Here is a 20,315-nt window from a genome sequence, read left to right as displayed (position 1 = left end):
TTATATTTTTATTATTCATAACATTTATATAAAAGTTGTTACAAATGTTTAAATATCTAAAATATAGTATTGCTTAAATATTTTTTTAATATTAAAAATAACGTAACATTCATGATCGACAACCGTAAAAATATCATAATAAAAATATACATATGTATAAACAAATTATTATTTTACATTTGATGCAAGAAATATATTATATTTGTCCCAACCAGTAATAGATTACCAAAAATATAATAGTATGAATTAAAAAATTTTCAAAAATAAGTTATACCCTGTTTTGTCATATTTTGCTACTCATAAGTCATCATCGCCAATCATGTGAAATGCATTATTTTCCATATCACATTCCGATATGTGTCTTTTTTCAATTTTGTTGCCTAGACCACTTTTGACATCACTGGACTTTTTCATCCGTACTGCTGAGAATCTCTCTGCAAGTTTTTTTATGATTGGCTCTGATTTTGAAGACTCTTTGGTGGAATGATCCTAAAGAAGCATAAAATAATATAAATAAATATAATAAAGTATAGATATTACCAAAATACCTTTTCACTTGCTTCATCTGTGCTTGCTCCCATTGTGATACTTTGACCGTTTCTCATAACATATGTCCAAGATTTTCCTGATACATCCTACAATAAAATTTTTGAATATTTAGTACAACAAAATATCAAAGTTTACTTAGCAATTTATAATGATTTTTATTCGTCATTAACCTGAGGTTTACTGCCACCGTTATTCTTCAATAGCAGTTCATCAATCATAGCTTGCAAACAGACAGACATCAAAATTGCTTGTTCTGAAGTAATAGTAAACCACTGTAATTGATTTGCGGCTATTAAATATTCAAAAGATAGCTCCAAACTAAAGTCATCATTTTCCTCGCATCGTTCAGGACCCTACAATTCGAGAAGAAACAATAAATTTATGTAACAATACTAAAATGTTTTTTTTAACAATTACTTACATTTTGTAAAGTGGTTATACGCCAACAACGCATTCGAGACACTTTAAAAACTTCTTCTCGTTGTTCTCCATCAGATAACACGCGCAAATTTAATTCATTCCTACCTATGGCAACTAACACTTTTGAATCTGATTGGGGATAATCACAAAAGCAAGGAGCAAACTGAATATAACCATAATACTTCAAAGTACGCGCTACATCCAAATACTACAATAATAATGTTTAAAATAAATAAACATATAAAAATATTCAAATTATGAAAACTATAAACCTTGGTCAAAAGTAGATGGCTATAATTAGTAATATATAATACTAAAGTTCACTTAACTTTACAAATTATTTATCACTAGTTCATTTTAAAATTTGTTCAAAGCCAATCTACTTCTGTCTCTAAATTATAATATACTCTTAAACATACTTCTTTTGTCTGTCCATGATTTTGTAAATCGTTCAAACGATCCTTTGCTGCATCTGTGGCTAAAATCCATCCTCTCTGAACTTCAGCAACTGATTGAATATATAATAAATTTAATGCCACTGCATTATTCATCAATTCTAGATCATACCCTACATCCCAATAATTTTTTCCAAGTACAACTCTACTGCCTATAGTGTGTATGTGCTTGCTTGTTATAAATGGAGATTCAAAATCTTGTAATTTTCTTAACACTGAAAAAGTTACACATAAAGAATTATTAAAGACTGTACAAAATAATACCATGTAAAAGAAACACTAAAAAATGTACTTACAGTACACACTATTATCTTCATCTTGAGCAACAATAAATAAGGCAAAATAAGAATGATATTGTTCTGGTAATCTCAGATATTTGTACACTTTCTGTTAAACAAGAATAAATATTAATTAATTTTTAATTACCTTAAATACTTTAAATGTTTATGAAATAAGGAGTACCTTTAAAATAGCTCCAGAGTGATCCCCTGTAGAGACATTTATTGTTATTTTACTGCTATTCATAAGAAAAATATCCATACGTTCATTATTAAATAGTCCACCTATAGTTTCTTGTTGAGCATTTAATAAAAAGGCATTTAGTAGTCCTGAATTACTGACCACTGCACTTTGTCCAATTGACTGAATATATTTTTCTAATAATAAACGACGTTCCTCTTGTTGAGTTCTTGTTAAAGGAAAGAACTTTTTTGGTGGAAATATTGGAAGAAATATATCTAAGTTCCTTGTTAATTGTTCATGGAGACTATACAATTGTTTATATCTCACAGTACAATGAAATAATCCATTGATGTGAATGTTATAAGCCTAAAAAATTAAATAAAATGAAAAATATATATATTATTGGATTATAATGCATACATATAATTCATAAATGTATACTATGATAAAATAATTACCACATACGTATTACCAGCTGTATCAATACATTCTTGTGTATCTGGTATTGAAAAATGCATGTTCGTAGACTAATATATTAATTCTCCAAATTAATTTAACAATTAGGAAGACACATCATATGTACAATATTGTTATAGTACTAATCTATGTTGAATTTACAATTAATACTTTTTTATGAATATGTACAAAAATCATGTAAAAAGGGTAGCATATGTGAAAATATGGTCCAGAATGTATAAAAATAGCCATATAAAAACCTCCACATTCCATGCAATTAAATCTCAATTAAATGTGCAAATGCATATGCACGTATTCCACAAAGTTGCTTCATCTAAAAAATATAACTACAGTGAAGAAAAAAACACAGATTACACAAAAATATAAACATTTCATAATCGTTAAATCCTATGGTGTTTGACTAAAACCACGACTTTTTCAATAACTGGATTTAAGATAAAATCAATTTTCTAAAGACTAATTGCAAAACTTCGCCTCAAATAATTAAAACATACAATAAATAACATCGAGTTACTTCAAAAGTGTGTCATCAATGGAACACGAAAAATATTAAAACAACTTTGATTTTTATTCATGTATTAAATCCTTGAGATACGTAACATTATTTCACTTGCATATTACCGTAATTAAAAATAAATTATTCGACAAATAATTACATACGTGAAACACACTGCCTTATTAGCTCACTGTTATTATTCATAGGCGTATTCGTTCTACACCCACTCGACAACTATATTTAGTGTGATTAAAGCTGACGCATTTTTTAATGCTTACGTTTATTCAACTTGATCCTATCATGTAAATAAGTCGAATTTTTTAAAACTACGATGCCATTGCAAAAGTATATGAACCTTTAAGATTTTCCATTCCGCAGCCGAAGACATTAAGTATAATTATTTGTCACGCAGTTCTATAAATTATAATTACGTCTTTATCGCGTTTCGAAACATGTTTAATTTTTCTTATTCTCGGAAATTTGTTTTATAACATCGTAGGCGCCACAGAACTTTATGAATATTCTATTCTTAAACATCGACTAATACTAGATTAGATACTCGTTTAAAAATTTCAGTGAGCGCCAAAATTTTGGTCGTTGTAAATAAGAATTTCTACAGGATTTACACAATATGAAATAAAGTTAATATATTATCTTTTGGCAGTGTATGTTTAATTATTTCCACGAGAAATATTCATTAAATATTACCATAAACTAGGACAGAGAAAATTCAGAAGTAATATCTAAACGTTATTTACGTATGATTATAATATAATAAATTTATGTAGTATGAAAGGATTCTATTAAGGAATTTATTATACTTCATATTTTTTTATTTGATTCCACAATATGTACTGTGGTACATGAATAATATTGCAATATTTTTGTATACGAATGAATTTTAGCTACTTACATTACTGTTTCCGGTTTGTTTTCTGCGATATATCGATTTGTGTATATCGATATGCTGTAGGCCGACAAAGTTTCTTTCCGATGAACGACACGCGCTGAAACGTCAAGTACGTTAGCATTCTTCTAATATCTATTTTAATCCTATCAATAGAGAAATATTAAGAGAAATTGGGAGGTTTGTTTGATTCCTTAGTCTTCACTGCATTAAAGAATTTTTATATGATTCATCATTTTTTACAGTATCCTAATGAATATTAGTAATACTGATGACTATAACCAAGGAACACTTTACATCTTTCTAAATTGTTCATGCTAACTTGTAACTTACTTTGCTAAAATTTATTATTGCAATTAAATGAGAGTCTTATTTTGTAATATGCAAGCAAAAAAATACTGACAGTTTTGTTATGTAAAATATAAGAAACTTGCATAACCTATAAGTTTGTCTTTTAAAAGCAATTTCAAAAATTCAAATATATTGGGTCGATATATTTTGATAGACCTATTTCGATTATACTGTATGCTTTGATTTTGATATTTGTAATAATTATATCCTCATTTTGTGTGATATTTTCGAAATAAATATGAATATCGTATTTCAAAATACCAGGAACAAACCTACCTCACCCTCTATTCAATTTAATATAAATTGTTATAAAATAACGTTCACTCTTTAAATTTATTTTTTATTGTTTTTAGGATGTTGATGCCAAAAAAGAACCGTGTAGCTATTTATGAATACCTCTTCAAAGAGGGTGTTATGGTTGCAAAGAAGGACTATCATGCACCAAAGCATCCAGAATTGGAAACTATTCCAAATCTTCAAGTTATTAAGGCAATGCAGGTAATTATTATGTGTAATTTAAAATTATCATTGAACTAACCCATTTACTTTTGTAGTCCTTAAAATCCAGAGGATATGTCAAAGAACAATTTGCTTGGAGACATTTTTACTGGTATTTGACAAATGAAGGCATTGAATATCTGCGTGGATATCTTCATCTGCCCCCTGAAATTGTACCTTCTACCCTAAAGAGACAGACCAGGTCAGAAACTACAAGGCCACGACCTGCAGCTGCTACAAGGAGTGAAACATCTAGGCCGACAGAAGATCGTGCTGGATATAGGAGAGGGCCTGGAGGACCAACAGGAGACAAAAAGGCTGATGTTGGTGCAGGCACTGGTGATGTAGAGTTCCGTGGTGGTTTTGGTCGTGGTAAACCACAATAATGTTTTAATATACAATAAATAAATCTTTCATAATCTAATAGCATTGTCATTTCAATTCCTCTTTTTATGTTCCTAAATACTGATTTCAATACTATAAATATAGAGCAAACTTATTGAACATTTATGAAATGAAGAAAAATATAATAGGTGTATAGGAATTCTCTTTGATTTATTTTCTATCACATTATAAAAGTGTACATCTACTTACAAACTGTACAAGTATTAGTCACTCATATCTGTAAAATCATAACTGGAAGCAAACAGTAGGCAACTGATGTTTACAATTGTAAAGTATGGAAATTAGACATTTTCTGTAGGTAAATGTATTATTTCAATGAAACAGATGCATGGAACTGGAAACATCACAGATACATATTTGTGCTAAAGCAAAAGCTTTAAATAAATTTTGATTGTATTACTATACTAACAAAATAAAGTTAATCTTTCTCTCACTAACATGTCCTTTTACATTTCAACAAAATCATATGTATTAGCAGTAGAATTTAGGCTTACTTTTTACAACTGTCAGAGTAAATAAAATTAGTTATGAACTAACTCCATCTTAATTTTAGCTATGGCAATAATGTTTTCCTAAAAACTTTAAACTGTTATAGCAAAATGTCAGTAACTATATTGCATCAAGAAATGTTTCCATAACATTTACATAGATCATATTTCATTTATATTAGAGTATTAATTATTTACCTGTAGAATTCCCAACTACTATAGAATTACATGTCAATTCTTTCTCTTATGCTCAATATAATAAATATTACATTTATCTTATGAACAAGTCAAAAATAATCATTCATAAAATCTACATAATCAATATTTTATTATAATATATTTTTAAGCTAGATATGTAGATTTTATACTTTAGCACAATATTTATTTTTATCACTTATCACGTTTTTTCAACAAATGGCAATGTTCAATAGGTTCTTATATGCATCCTTGGACATTAATATGATCATTGATAATATTGCTCAGTTAATCATCAGTGATAAGCTTATAAGCTGAATATCAGTATTCCAAATTGTTAGAAAAACTTGAGGAGCCTGTCTTCGAAGCACAACCAATCACAAAATTCATGTATTGAATCTCTTAAAAAAAATATTTGTTTGAAATGAAGCACTGGAAAAGTAGTCTTAATTTTAAAGTGTATAGTTTTCAAAAACTAACACTTCTGATTGTATGTACACAAAAAGAGTTAATAATATTAAGTTAATTTGAATTAAATTCAATTATATATACAAAGATCATATATTTGAATTATCTTTTGACCTTGAATAACCTTAATTTTATACAGAAGTTTCATGCAAAATTTATATGGTCTATTAATCTTTTATGTTTTTACATTCCATGCGTATAAATACATGTATAGATGTATGTATGTATGCACATACAGATACATATATGTATACTAGTTACAAGAACTATAAAGTTCCGAATAAAATCATAAAAAAATCATATATACATGTACTAATAAATATATACATACAGTTATACTAAAATATGTATATGTGTATATATATTAGCTTTTTCTAGCAGATTCCATTGCTGAAGAACTAATTTAGATACATTCTTCTAAAGGAGAAATGAAAATATAGACAATTGTAGAATCTAAAACCATTGTTCAATAACCTTAACTATTGTCACATCTCACTGTATCACAATTTGTGCTCCAAAGGAGACAATTACCAATACCGCTGTAACAAATTAGGAAAACAGCGACGAGAAATACTAAGCTACAAATAGTGCATGGCTTTCGTTCCAGGAAGAATCCAATTAGATAAAGTACCATGAACATGACATGTGTCTCCAGTAAGGCTGGATTTACAGGCTTTGGTATTAACAGTACCGGAATCAACCACTGTAGGCAATACATTCTCTGTTCGTTTCGCTGTTAAAATTTTAGTTACGACTCCGTCAGTCTAGCTCTCTCTCTCATGTGTAATAGAACCTCTCTGAAAAAGGAGAACGAACAAATCATTTTTCCACAATTTGTTTTCAAGTTTAATCTTTACACCCACTATCTATTTGGTCTTACTTTACTTGGAAGCACCATAATCCTCGTAAGATATTTCTTCCCTCATAACCGTAACATTTTAACAGTAAATATTCATTCTTAAGCAGATACCTTCCACTTCCACTCTAAATTTTTACAAACATACGAAACTATGCACAGTCATAAAATAGACAATTATATAGAGACACGCGCTCAGTGAGAAATTTCTTTACTCAAACAGATTTTATCACTGTCGTTGATACCGTTTGAACTGCGCCATCTTTGAAAACTAACCACGTGCGCCACAGAGCGAGGTTAGGTGGTACTAAATTTTGCCGATTCACATGTATGTTCATTCCTCTATAATTTATAGTATCTGGTAAAAACACGAGGCAGGAATTACAAATTAGTAAGAAATGTCATGTACAGGCCAAGTGCACTATTATTTCGTAAAAACTTGGCTACAAATATTAATTACAAATATACATATGACTGTAATGATGTGAACAGAAAATCTTAGTTCCACTTAATCTCGTTCAGCAGCGTGCATAATACATTCTTAAAAAATGGTGCGGCCGAAGTAGTCACAGAATTGTCCTATATACAAATCCGTGACATACTCACACACACATTCGATAGTAGAGGCAGGGGAAAATATTCTGTAAACAAATTTGAACTATGTAATTACATATCACCAAATTCGCAATAAATATTTCCAGAAACAAGAACAATGTTTGTTAATAGATTTCATCTATACTATACTATAAAATCTTTGTGTATGAATTATAGATTATCAATAGAGCGATGCATCTTTGATCCTTCTCCTTAAAATGTAACACACATCATGCATTGCTATCAATTTAGACGTTTCTATGCTATTGACGTATCTATTATTCACCCACCCATGCATCATCAATTATTCAATGGGAACAATAACGTGTAGGTAATTACACGTATCCAGAAAGAGATGAAATTAGTTTATTCATGATAAATCACTGTGTAGGTGAATCTACACGCAGTTGTATTCTCGTATGGTGCCCCTCGCCCCACCCTTCTTTTCCCCATCTCAATGCTGCACACCTTGATTTCGTGCATTACGCACCTTTTCACCTTACGGATATGAGATAGGTCACATCACCAACAGGTAACAAAATGCATTCTTCATACGGATTACGTAGCGGTTATGACATTTCTATCACGTAACATGAATTCAGCTGCGCTCTTTTGACAATAGGGATCGTATACAAAATATCGGGAATAAGTCTTCATGCGCATTTCGCGTTTTCTATGCACCCACTATTTTTTTGGAATAAATGTATTACTGTAAATTTAATGCCTTTATACTCGATTGAGGGACATTGCAATTGAGTAGTCTACCGTTTTATCGTTTTAGAGAATTATGTATATTGGTACACATTTGCATTCTGGGCTATTCGTTTATGGGCACTCCCTATTTTTTTTAAAGCCATTGCTTCAAAACATTGGCCACCGTATTCACACTATTTCGTTAATATGATTCACTGTATAAAAGAAACTACACTATTTATTACTATACAGGTTAAGAAAATTGTTCATTCATTATTGTGGTAATTGAGAGATTGTTTATATTGTTTGTTAAATAATTTTCCATATGCTTAAATTGCATATTTTTTATGATTTCTTCAGAGAAAATGAGTTCTCAAGACACAACTGACAATGTAGCAGCAGTTAATTCACCTAGCATATCCTCAAGAACAAAAAATTGGGTCCAATTTGAAGATGAAACGCCTGTTAAAGATAATGGTAATGTGGAAGAGAAAACTAAAACAAGTGCACCAGCTGTCATAAAACCAGAATCAGTCACAGTAAATGTTGAAAAAATTGGTAAAACAGCTGACAAGTCAGATAATCAACAGACCAAGAATAATGAGTATAGAGGTGCTGTGATACCAACTGAATCCGTCCAGATTAATTTAGATAGGTCAGGCTTAAGCCGCTCTATGACTTCTGAAAGTCCAGATCTTAATGTACCGTCCGAAGTACGAACTTCTAATCCAAAAAGTGCTTCTCTGAAAACAATTGATCTCAGAGATGTATCCAATGGAAGAAGTGCTACAAGCAATATTATTAGCACACCAATTGGGAATATTAGACAAGGGTTTGCCAATGGAGATACAATAGTTACTCTTTTACCAGTTAATACCAAGTGGCCATGGATTACTCCAGCTAAATTTAGACCAGAATTAGTACCAGAAGAATTAATGGCTCAAGGCTTAACGGTAAATATATAGTAAATATTTCTTATATAAAAAAATTTTCCATTTTGTGTGTGATAATGTAAAAACTGTTATCATGTAATTTTTACAGCTTACAGTAGAAGATTACGTACACATAATGGAGTTGCTTGTAAATGATGTACGTTTCAATATGTACAATGTATGCTATAAGAGAATTCTTGTTCTTTGGATATTTACTGCATTTATTGTACTGCTTGGCTTATTGTTTTCTGGAGTGACTGGTCTTACTTTATTTGGCCTGGGGGTCATGTGGCTGGTCCTCAATGCTGCAGCAATATTTTTTTGCATGTTCATCAAGATAAAATTGAATCATAATCTTGAGAAATGTATGGCCCAAGTCAACAAGCATTTACTTCGGCATAAGATATTGCTTGGATTGGATGATAGGGGGAAGATTTCATGTCACAAAGTTAATCTCTGTTTCATATACTTTGATACTACAGATTGCATAGTAAGTGTCATTAAACCTGTCCTTTCTAGTGTAAACAATTATGGCTTAATATGTTTTTTGTACCAGTGTTTTTATTTGCATTATATTATGGGCATGTAAAACGATATTAATTACATATTTATATAGTAAAATTTATGTAATATACTTAGGTTTTTATCTACATTATTACAGAAAAAATTGCAAGAGGTAATAGAGAGAGAAGAGCGCGAGGGAAGAGTGATTGGTGAAGATGGAAATTCCGAAATGCGTCGAAAAAGAGAATTGCAACAACGAATGGATATTGATGACAGTGATATTGTGATACAAGGCAGCACAACCACCAGAATTTCTCGTAAACAGGTAAACATTTTTACATCAGGTAATTACAGTACTTTAGTTAACATATTGAATTTATATTTACTCAGGTTTGTTGCCTTTTATTTTGTATATATTATGAAAATTAATTATATCTTTTATTTTGTAAATTTTTATAATAGTTTTGAATTTTTTTTCTTTTCTGTAAAATAAAATTGAAATCTATCAGGGTAAAAGTGAACAAGTATTCTGCCGTTACGTACAACGTTGGGCAAAGGATTATTTACGTCGACGTTTGGACTGGACAGTCGATGAAGAAGGTGGAAATCCTTCTTCACCTCGTCACTTAGCATCAGCTTTGTGTCCATGTCAATATATAGAAGAATGGCTTCGCAATAAGCCGCATGTACGAGGCAGGGACTTCTGTCCTAGCTGGAGTAACTTCCTTAAAGATAGAGGCATATAAAATAGAACTTTAATATGCACAAGACAAATTAAAAACAGTATTGTTCACAATAATTTTGGAAAAATTAGAGAAAGCTTATACTCCAGCTTGACAAAACTATTTTAATATCATTTTAACAACAGAAGTTTTTTATGAAAGAGATAGTATAACAGATCTGAACTAAAGAAACCTTTTAAATATCTATAGAATTCTGTGCTTATAAGTAACATAGACAATATTATACAAAATGGCCGAATAATCAAAATTTACATTAAGCAGTGATAAATTGTACGAGATATTAGCGCTATTTACATTCATTTTGTACTTAATTTACATCATTCTTAGATTTTATTTATAGACTGTAGAGTATATTTTACAATATTCTTTATCAATATCTTTTATTTTGGTGAAGAGGATATTATCATGTAGAGCAAGTATATATCAATTTTAACTTTGTCTAAATGGACATTAGTATTGTTTTAGTCTCGAATAATGTTTTAAAGACCACTTTTTCATTATATTGCTTGATTCGCTAATCAAACGTGGAATACTTAGTATATGCAATTCGAAATTTGTACAGAGATTGTATAAATTACACATATGTGTATATGTTGCAAGTTTCATTTTAATATTTTCTGTTATTATATATAATATAATGTATATAGTATTTAAATATTAGTTAACTAAAAACTGTGAGTTCGACATAATATATAGCATACATATTTTTGTAAAATGGTGAATGATGCAAGATTAAAAAAAAAGCTATTTTTTTACTTACAAGAAAAGGTACTTAAATATTTAAAGTACTTACAATGTAACATCTTTGCATTTCCAGATTAGCGAGTATTATTGACATAGAAAAGATGGATTTTTGTATTATTATTATTACTTTAGCTCTAGGTACTGAATGATGATGGTATGTGTTGACAGGAACGGGCGGAGTTGCTGTTGCTGAGGTATGCATCTCGATGGGCACATCACTTTGTGCGCCGCAGACTTGATCTGGTTATAGACTCACAGGAACGTAATAGAGACATCGCGGGTCTGTCTGTTCCACCACGACATTGTGTCTCCGCCCGTTGTCCTTGTCAATTCATTGAGGACCATCTCAAATACAAGCCTAGAGGCAAGTCAATATTTCGTACGTTTTTTTTGATGCCGAATTTCGATGGAAAATAGTTCAGGTCAATCATTTAATCATCATGAGTCAAGTTATATTGATTATATGTTCCTAATATCTGTTTTTCTATTATGCATGTGTAAAACGTTTTTACAACAAGCTATTACATTTTCCGCATTTCTTACACGAATTCTCAGTGTAACGATTGACTAAAATTCTTATGTTTATTAGTACAACTAATAATTCACCATTTTGCAAAGTACATCAGCACATCATGTTAAATATAAGGAATGATAAAACAAATAGATTACAAATATTAGCTTAAGTAAGAAAGAACACAAAATAACCATTCCGTTCTTATTACTTTTGGCCATAAACTATGTCAAATTAAAAGCTGTTTAATATTTGTTTTCTTAATTGTAATGAATTTAATGAAAATTATATATATACATATATAATGACGTATAATTTTCCAGCATTGATATCGGAAAATTATATTGCAGTTTAAAGAACGTAAAACTTAATTTTTCCTTGTTTTCAAAGGAAAAAAAATTGTTATATAAGTTCAACTAGAAATGTTGTATTATGATTGAAAATTTGATATCAAATGATATTAAAGCATTTTATATTCGCTACGAATAAGCAAACACTACAAATGTTGTAAAAAAGTATACAACACTGAAGAACGTACATATCTCTTAATTCCGTCCTAATAAAGTATATTAATACTTATGTAAGGATATCATTAATATATTGTATACTTTTATATTCCGTTTAAAAACATTTAATACTTGTAAATGGACAGGGCTGTTCTACTTTTATATTAAAAAGATGTAAAGCACTTTTTATATTATTGTTAAACATGTTATAAATAAAGATAAGTGCATAATACATGTTGGTGGGGGTACAATTGTATTCTTGTATGAAATCGTTTTATTAAATAGTTATTGGCGCACAAAACATTGCTTATTGATAATTGCCTAAATATACCTTATATGTATATATTTTTGTAAAACATAGGTATTTGTCACTAACCACTGACTAATCCAGGGATGTTCCTTGCATGCAGCTGGACAAAAGGCGATACACATTGATTTTTTGTCTCAACCACATTTTCTCAACACATGAAAATCATTGTAATACATAGTATCGTGTAAGTATTCTGCAATTTTAATTTTATCATCAGTGCTCAGAGGAACATCTTAAATTGGGTTGTTGGCTTTTTATATTTTGTTCACATCTGTATATATATGTGCATTCATATCTTCTAAATATCAAAACCATATAGTTGTAAATAATCTCCCTTATGTTATTTAATTTGAATTACCAATTTATAATATTTGCATGATTTTTTCAGGATATCCACCTGGTTTTACATGGTGTGCTTATCTTAATGATCCACTAGTTAGGCATGATGTTACAACAGGCATCCCTAATTAATAACATTAATTGTTTAATTATTGCACAGCAGTATTTGTTACAATATTTTTTATGAAGCAGGCATATCAGTATCAATATCTATTATTCAACTTGTGAAAAATCACTTTAAAGATTTCTAAGAGTTAAACACAACATTTGTATTATAGGAAGTGAAGCTTTTAAAGTTCCAATTTTCTAATAGCGTTGTAATTAATGAACTATTCTAGTTATACAATCAAACATATTCATAAAACATATATTTTTTTATATTTGTTTGTCACACTGTGGCACATTTTACAAAACAGGGTGGAAGTGAAAATATTTTTAAGACTTAAAACCCAAATTGCCATTGCACAATGAAAACATATAGTATTCAATCAATTACACATTTGAATGCAATTGCAGTGCCTTTTAATATGTCATTTACCCATATTTGTAATGACTACTTAATTGTATGAGTTTATAAGGTATAATAATGTAGTTGCATAGTTATACATCATATCAATTTTTATATAAGATGTTAACATGATAACCAACATCTATATATGTTTGCAACATTAAGTAATTATCATACAACATATATTTTTATATAATGTTGATTGTATGTAGATTACTATATATCTAATGTTTTGAATATTTTACGTTAAATCATTTCATTACTCACATACACACTGATTGCTACAATTTTCATATACAATGATATTAAAAAATCATAGAAGTATTTTACACAGGCAGCTACTTTTTACCATAGTGATTAAGACAAAATTACATTAAAAATAAATATTTTATACTGAACCACTGTTTATACAAAAATTACTTAAATACAATTTATAAATACAATAAGGTTTATGTTATTAATGCTTCTTGTGCTTGTTTCCTAATATCATCTGCAAGCCTCTTTATTTCCTCTGTGTCCGTTCTTAGCTGCTGCTCTTTCTTTTCAAGAGTAGCCCACAATTGTTTCAACTGTTGTTTTGTGGATAAATATGTTTTAACTTTCTGATATGGATCAGAAGTATTTGTAGCTGTTGGATTTTCTCCAGAAGCTTCATCTATAAATAGTAGTTTATTCGTTTATTGATGAACTTTTAATAAATAATTTATCCGAAAAAAATTAGTTTAAATTCGAAAAAAAATAATATTTGAATTAAGTAATAACAAAACGTATAAAATGTAACCTAAAATGAGGTTAGAATCTAGAATGTATTAAGTATTTATATTTATTTCATTCTGTTTAAGAAAATTATCGAAAATAGTGAAACCTTCGCTTATTATTTGAAATGCCACATCATCCATTGGTGCATTATTTAGATCCTCCAATATATGTTCAGGGTCCGGAATATTAGGTCTTGGTGGCAAATTACTTTTTTTATTGCTAAACATGCTTAATATATTACACTTTTATTTATATCAGGTCTTGAACAATTATACTGAACGTTGATTTAATAATATACATATAAATATTTGTAAAAACAGTATTTATATACACATGAAATACACCATAAACACAGAGCTCAGGGAAGTCCCACTTTACTTTGACGATTTATTTTTTAATGACTGCAGGCATCGTTACCTCATATAAAATATATGTTCTGTAAAATACAGTTGTATTTTGGTATACATAATTTAAAAAAAATATAAATGTATTTTACATTTATCGTGTTTGTTCTGTTTAAAAATTATGTTTGCTCGTTCCATTCGTCAATTAACAAATTTAAAGTGGACTGCAAATTTGAACCTATCGCTAAATTTAATTATTTACGACGCATATTATATATGTCCCAAGTTTAAAGTAAAAACAAATTTACAACAGAATAAATTAAAAACTGTTCTTCAGGTATTTGACCAATTATTTTACGAGCATGTTAAATATCGTAGTGTCGCGCAGTTTTTGAACTTCGTTGAAGATTGTGCCGGTACAAATTGTTCGTTCCTAGACACGTTTATGAATTTCTGAGGACTACAATTGATTGAAGTATTTCTATAGATTAGTTTCTAAATATAGTAGAAGCTTCAAAGGAATTAGTTTCATGCTATTACCGCGACATCGATATTAAATTAATATAATTTTTCGTAGAGTCCGTTATATACAGGAGTGATCAACATGCCGCCAAAACGAAGCCGTGCTCCAAAGGTTAGATATTTATATAATTTACTTCTTTGAAAATCTTTAATATTTGATGGCATAATAATGTACTTAATCCTGGGATGTTTAATTTGATTGATTCTTAATTTTAGTAGCTTTATTAAAAGATAAAGTAATAAATTTTCATGTTTCAAATATTTCAATATCCATCATGGTCAATGTGAAGCTTTATGTGAAAAAATATTGGCTTTAATTCTAGGCAAATTCTTCAGAAGCCAAAGATGAAAAGAAAAACGAGAAGAAGAAAACAGAAGAGACAAAAAGTAAAAAGACCAAGCGTGTGAGAGATGAAGCTGAAGAGCCTAAATCAAAACGTGCCAAAACAGAACCAAAGCAGATGATGAATAAAACAGATACTGATTTGAATGAAATTGATTTTGATTGTGAGAAATTAAATGCAGAAGGGAAGAAGTATAACTTAAAAATTTCCAGCTGGAATGTTTCTGGAATAAGAGCGCTTATCAAAGTAAGATATTAGTTTGCTATCTACTTTTTGAATGTAATTTAATGATGTATTTATTTAGAAAAATGGAATTGATTACATCACAAAAGAAGATGCAGATATAGTTGCTCTACAAGAAACTAAATGTGATAAACATAAGTTACCTGAAGAAATTAAATTAGATGGATATCATCACTACTTTCTTGATAGTAAGAACATATTACACAATTTATCTTGCTCCGAGTATTGGAGTAAAATATTAGAATATAGCTTTAATTATTTATATTGTAAATAGGTAAGAAACCAGGCTATTGTGGTGTAGCATTGTATTCAAAGGAGAAACCAATTGATCTAAAATATGGCATAAATGATCCTGAATTTGATGATGAAGGCAGAATAATTACAGCAGAATATCCAAAGTTCTATTTAATCAATGTTTGTGAGTTATACAATATTTGCAGGCCTTGTAGTTAATTAAGCAATTATTTATCAAATGATTAAACTTTATTATAGATGTTCCTAATGCGGGTCAGAAGCTTGTAACATTACCAAAAAAATTACAATGGAATGAAGTCTTTAAGGCTTATGTTAAGAAATTGGATGAAAAAAAGCCTGTTATTATCTGTGGTGATATGAATGTTGCTCATCAAGAAATAGGTAACAGTGCTTACTATAGAAAACAGTCTATAGATTCATGGAACCATTTTATATTTTTTTGTATTCTTCTGCTGTGAATAGATCTTACAAATCCTAAAACAAATACAAAGAATGCTGGTTTCACTAAAGAAGAACGTGAAGGCATGACAGACTTTTTAGCTTCTGGATTTGTGGATACATTTAGGGCTTTGTACCCTGAGAAAACAGGAGCTTATACATTTTGGTCATATTTTGCTAATGCACGTAGCAAAAATATTGGATGGTGAGTGAATAAAGATATTTCTAATACACAATTTAAATAAAAAAATGATAACACACATATAACTTATATTGCAACTTTTATTGTATAGGAGATTGGATTACTATTTGGTGTCTGAACGCATTAAAGATAAAGTTTGTGACAATGTTATGAGGGACAAAGTATATGGTAGTGATCATTGTCCTATTGTTCTTTACATTAACATATAATATAAAATTACATTTTTTATACTCAGATTGTATGTAATTACAGTTGATTAATTTATTCAATGTACTTAATCATCTTCCATGAATAAAATTATTTTTAGGAAACATTGCATAGTTTCTAGTGTATTATTTAATTATGTACCAAACATCAACTAGTGTATAGGTTTGCAACGTAAACAAAGCAACATCATTCTAACCTGACCTGATTCATAATACCTAACCTTTGTTCATTCAATTCTAGTACTCACACATGCAATGCAATAAAGGTTCTGTTTACAAAACAAAAGCAAATCCTGAATATCGGATGGCTTGTATTTTATGAAAAATTCAAAATGTCTACATATAGATAAAGAAACTTTCAGTAAAAATACAAAATATAAACGAATTATACTTTATTCTATCTAGTATTTCGAAAGAATAAGGAATTAATGTTTGCAAACAAAAGTAAAGCGGTAAATTCCACCACATTTGAATATGACTTCGGTGACGAAGAGTGTCACTAATTTACCTAAATATGAAAGCTTCTTCTATTTTTTTTCTTGGACCACAGCTGTTCTTTATTCCGTGTATAAAGTTTCTTTAATCAGTCCATGTAAGAATTGAAGTCATATATTCCTCAGCATATAGATTTTTCATTTTAAAAATTGTATTCATTTTTTAGACTTCAATGATTACCATGATTTGTATAATGATTTTGCACCAGGATGGACGTGGATTGGAAAGAAACAAGATATTTCTGATCAAGAATGGAGGATATGGATACCACTGATATTTAAATTAATACCATGGATATTTTGTCATCATTTTGTCAGTCAAATTATTAAAACTAGGTCAAATACTATGGTGTGATATTTGGGTGTTAATTTGCACTCCATCATTTGTCTCTTTTCTTTAAATTAATATTGTTATATTCTTACAGTTATTGTGCTGTTGGTATATTTTTATATCTGCATCATTTTTATATTTTTGTATTGGAATACTGGGTATGCTGTGTGCATTGTTATTACCAAGTGTGCTATACATTTTAACATATAAGCATAACAGACTCACTATATGGATAATAAATACATTGTTTTTGTTTATAATACATTTCCTCAAAATACCAGATAGTACTTTTCAAAGTCTGTTAGAGCTAAGTGATGAAGAGCATTATCTTTTAACTGTTACAATGTGTTGGATTCAGTTAAGGAGCATCAGTTGCAATATAGATATGATAGAAATTCATTCAGAACATAATTACAATGCATTCTATTTTTTGAGGAATTTTTTGCACACATTAGCATATTGCCTATATCTACCTACATTATGCTTAGGACCATTAATTTTGTACCATGAGTTCATGGACTCTGTATGTATAGCTTATTTTTGCATTACATATGTGTGTATTGACCTGTTAAAATTATATGATATAAATTTTTACAGATAAAAGGACCATTTCAATTTTGGAAATTATCAAAACTAAGACATTTCTCTTTAAATATACTTAGATACATTTTCTGGATATTCTTTGCCAATTTTTCATTGCATTATCTTTATTTTAATGCAATGCAATATCATCCAGAGGTAAAGTTCTTTCTTTTAAGTACACTCTCTTTTATTTAATGAAGAATGCAGTTACTCATTTTTCTTAGATTGTTCGAATTCTAAATCCATGGGCTCTGTATGGATTAGGATATTGCTGGGGGCAGTTTTTTCTTATTAAATATATTGTAGTGTACGGACTTAATCATTCTTTATGCACAATAGACCATGTGAAAGCACCATCTCAACCTAAGTGTGTTGCAAGAATTCATTTATATTCTGATATGTGGAAGCATTTTGATACAGGTTTATACAAATTCCTTATAAGGTATGAGACATATACTATATTATATAAATAAAATTGTATTTGTAATGAAAACTTTTATCTCTTGTTTTTCAGATATATTTATATACCACTATTGAAATCAAAGTTTAATAAATTACTTGCTTCTTTTTTGTGCTTCACATTTGTTTTTGTGTGGCATGGAATGCAAGTGAACATTTTTATTTGGGCATTCCTTAATTTTATAGGATTGAATATTGAAAGCTTCACAAAATCTGTTGGCAAAACTAAATATTATTCTAACATCGAAAGAAAATATATGTCAGCAGTGAATGCTAGACGATTTCATTGTATATTAGCAACTCCTCTCCTAGCAATGTCAGTGATATCCAATTTTTATTTTTTTGCTGGTGAAGAGATAGGACACATCTATGTCTACAGAATATTACATGGTATTATTTTACATTGGAATTATTTGAAATGAAGATGATAAAATTTATTAAACATACTTTATCTCCATTGCAGACATATGGTATGCTACAATTATTTTATTGTTCTTCCTTTACTGTTGTTGTCAAGTTTCTACAGATGTAAAGAATTGGGAGTTAAAGGAGGTGTAAAACATATGCAGCCATTAGTAATTACTAAAAGTATGTAAGAGTATTATTTTTGTATGTTTAAGGAAGATAATTTATGCACAGTTACAATAGTAAATAATTTCGAAGTATTTTATTGTTTTAAGTACAAAATGGGTATAAAAATACAATATGCAACTAAAATTATTTTTCGTATTAACATCATTATAATTATGCAGTATTTGTTATGAATAATAATAAAAAAATTTGGTATAAAGTATGTGTAACTGCTGCCATACTTGTTTTATATTATTAGTAACCAATTTTATACTACATCTAAGGCACATTATATTTTACAATGAACAAAGGTTTATGAAAATAATTTCTTAATCATTATTCTAACATCTTATAGAGTATAAGAAGAATTGACTTCTCTAGATGTTTCTATTCAAGATAAAAAAACATGTACAATGAATATGTATATTTTGTTCATATAATTTATGAGTATTAAAATCTTTGATTTTAAGATTACTCATTACTCATTTTTGTTTGTTTTTTGTTATATAATGAATTGTTCTAATATTGTGGTTAATCTCTACAATATAATATTTCTAAAATGTCGTGTGTTATATAATTATTTTGTAGCAAAACCTTCCTTTATAAGATATAATGCAATTAGAATATAAGAGCATATTGCCAAACTGTATTAGCCTTTTACATTTTATAAAAATTATGTTATATAAGTCTGTAGCATTGTTTTGGGAATGTTGATTATAATTCAATTATGTAATAATTATTTACAATATGCAGTTCAACAGAAAATAAATTTAATATTAACCTTTTAAAAACATTTTGAGTATTTACATTAGACCATAAACTTGTGACATAATTTAATTATAGCTCATAACATGTAAAAATTTTTTCTTTCTAATTTTAAATTAATTTCAAACGTTAATGGAATCTACTTTTGAATATTAGAGTTATTATTTCTACATACACAAAAAATACTACTTCTAGACCTGCACAAATAATGTATAAAAGTCTGAAAAATGTAAAGTTATCACATAGGCATTTGTAGATGTATTGCAATTTTATGAAGTGATAAAATACAAAGTTAGACAAGAATTGGAAGAAGAGGCACTATTATGAATTTTAACACTGTTAGAAAAATATGACGACATAAACTTTAAAGGCTAATGTTGATATATTGTT

The 20,315-nt window shown here is 28.9% G+C and overlaps 6 protein-coding genes across 7 annotated transcripts; 3 read left to right on the top strand and 3 right to left on the bottom strand.

Annotated features, from left to right (window-relative positions):
• On the bottom strand, positions 1-2,522 carry Snx17 (sorting nexin 17). The gene is made up of 8 exons (XM_076390659.1): positions 2,345-2,522; positions 1,887-2,252; positions 1,721-1,811; positions 1,389-1,639; positions 971-1,177; positions 720-902; positions 549-635; positions 1-489 (listed from the first exon to the last, which is right to left on the bottom strand). Exons 1-8 carry the CDS (start codon positions 2,402-2,404, stop codon positions 298-300), a joined length of 1,437 nt encoding a protein of 478 aa, XP_076246774.1. The 5' UTR covers positions 2,405-2,522; the 3' UTR covers positions 1-297.
• A 1,277-nt stretch (positions 2,523-3,799) lies between these two features.
• On the top strand, positions 3,800-5,039 carry LOC143187411 (small ribosomal subunit protein eS10). The gene is made up of 3 exons (XM_076391646.1): positions 3,800-3,878; positions 4,471-4,615; positions 4,672-5,039. The coding sequence occupies exons 2-3, from the start codon at positions 4,472-4,474 to the stop codon at positions 4,999-5,001; spliced, it is 474 nt and encodes a 157-aa protein (XP_076247761.1). The 5' UTR covers positions 3,800-3,878; position 4,471; the 3' UTR covers positions 5,002-5,039.
• A 112-nt stretch (positions 5,040-5,151) lies between these two features.
• On the bottom strand, positions 5,152-7,212 carry Bc10 (BLCAP apoptosis inducing factor bc10). Its single transcript, XM_076391649.1, has 2 exons — positions 7,052-7,212; positions 5,152-6,968 (listed from the first exon to the last, which is right to left on the bottom strand). Exon 2 carries the CDS (start codon positions 6,887-6,889, stop codon positions 6,647-6,649), a length of 243 nt encoding a protein of 80 aa, XP_076247764.1. The 5' UTR covers positions 6,890-6,968; positions 7,052-7,212; the 3' UTR covers positions 5,152-6,646.
• Positions 7,213-7,906: 694 nt separating this feature from the next.
• LOC143187409 (uncharacterized) lies at positions 7,907-16,825 on the top strand. 2 transcript variants are annotated; one of them, XM_076391645.1, is made up of 11 exons: positions 7,907-8,153; positions 8,675-9,267; positions 9,356-9,403; positions 9,908-10,075; positions 15,092-15,148; positions 15,360-15,626; positions 15,685-15,811; positions 15,898-16,041; positions 16,116-16,259; positions 16,341-16,521; positions 16,610-16,825. In XM_076391645.1, the coding sequence occupies exons 2-11, from the start codon at positions 8,680-8,682 to the stop codon at positions 16,725-16,727; spliced, it is 1,842 nt and encodes a 613-aa protein (XP_076247760.1). In that variant the 5' UTR covers positions 7,907-8,153; positions 8,675-8,679; the 3' UTR covers positions 16,728-16,825. The 2 variants fall into 2 exon arrangements, with proteins under 2 accessions (XP_076247760.1, XP_076247759.1); XM_076391644.1 differs by having other exon boundaries at positions 9,356-9,736.
• LOC143187412 (uncharacterized) lies at positions 12,506-14,726 on the bottom strand. The gene is made up of 2 exons (XM_076391647.1): positions 14,277-14,726; positions 12,506-14,066 (listed from the first exon to the last, which is right to left on the bottom strand). The coding sequence occupies exons 1-2, from the start codon at positions 14,395-14,397 to the stop codon at positions 13,861-13,863; spliced, it is 327 nt and encodes a 108-aa protein (XP_076247762.1). The 5' UTR covers positions 14,398-14,726; the 3' UTR covers positions 12,506-13,860.
• Positions 16,826-17,198: 373 nt separating the features above from the next.
• On the top strand, positions 17,199-19,282 carry Rasp (protein-cysteine N-palmitoyltransferase Rasp). Its single transcript, XM_076390972.1, has 7 exons — positions 17,199-17,316; positions 17,386-17,567; positions 17,644-18,072; positions 18,147-18,287; positions 18,356-18,573; positions 18,646-18,980; positions 19,054-19,282. Exons 1-7 carry the CDS (start codon positions 17,199-17,201, stop codon positions 19,146-19,148), a joined length of 1,518 nt encoding a protein of 505 aa, XP_076247087.1. The 3' UTR covers positions 19,149-19,282.
• The last annotated feature ends 1,033 nt before the right edge of the window (positions 19,283-20,315 follow it).

This window comes from Calliopsis andreniformis, unplaced genomic scaffold (assembly GCF_051401765.1).
Source record: "Calliopsis andreniformis isolate RMS-2024a unplaced genomic scaffold, iyCalAndr_principal scaffold0022, whole genome shotgun sequence".
Lineage (NCBI taxonomy): Eukaryota > Metazoa > Arthropoda > Insecta > Hymenoptera > Andrenidae > Calliopsis > Calliopsis andreniformis.
Note: the sequence above shows the minus strand (reverse complement) of the source record. Positions and strands in the feature narration are given on the sequence as shown.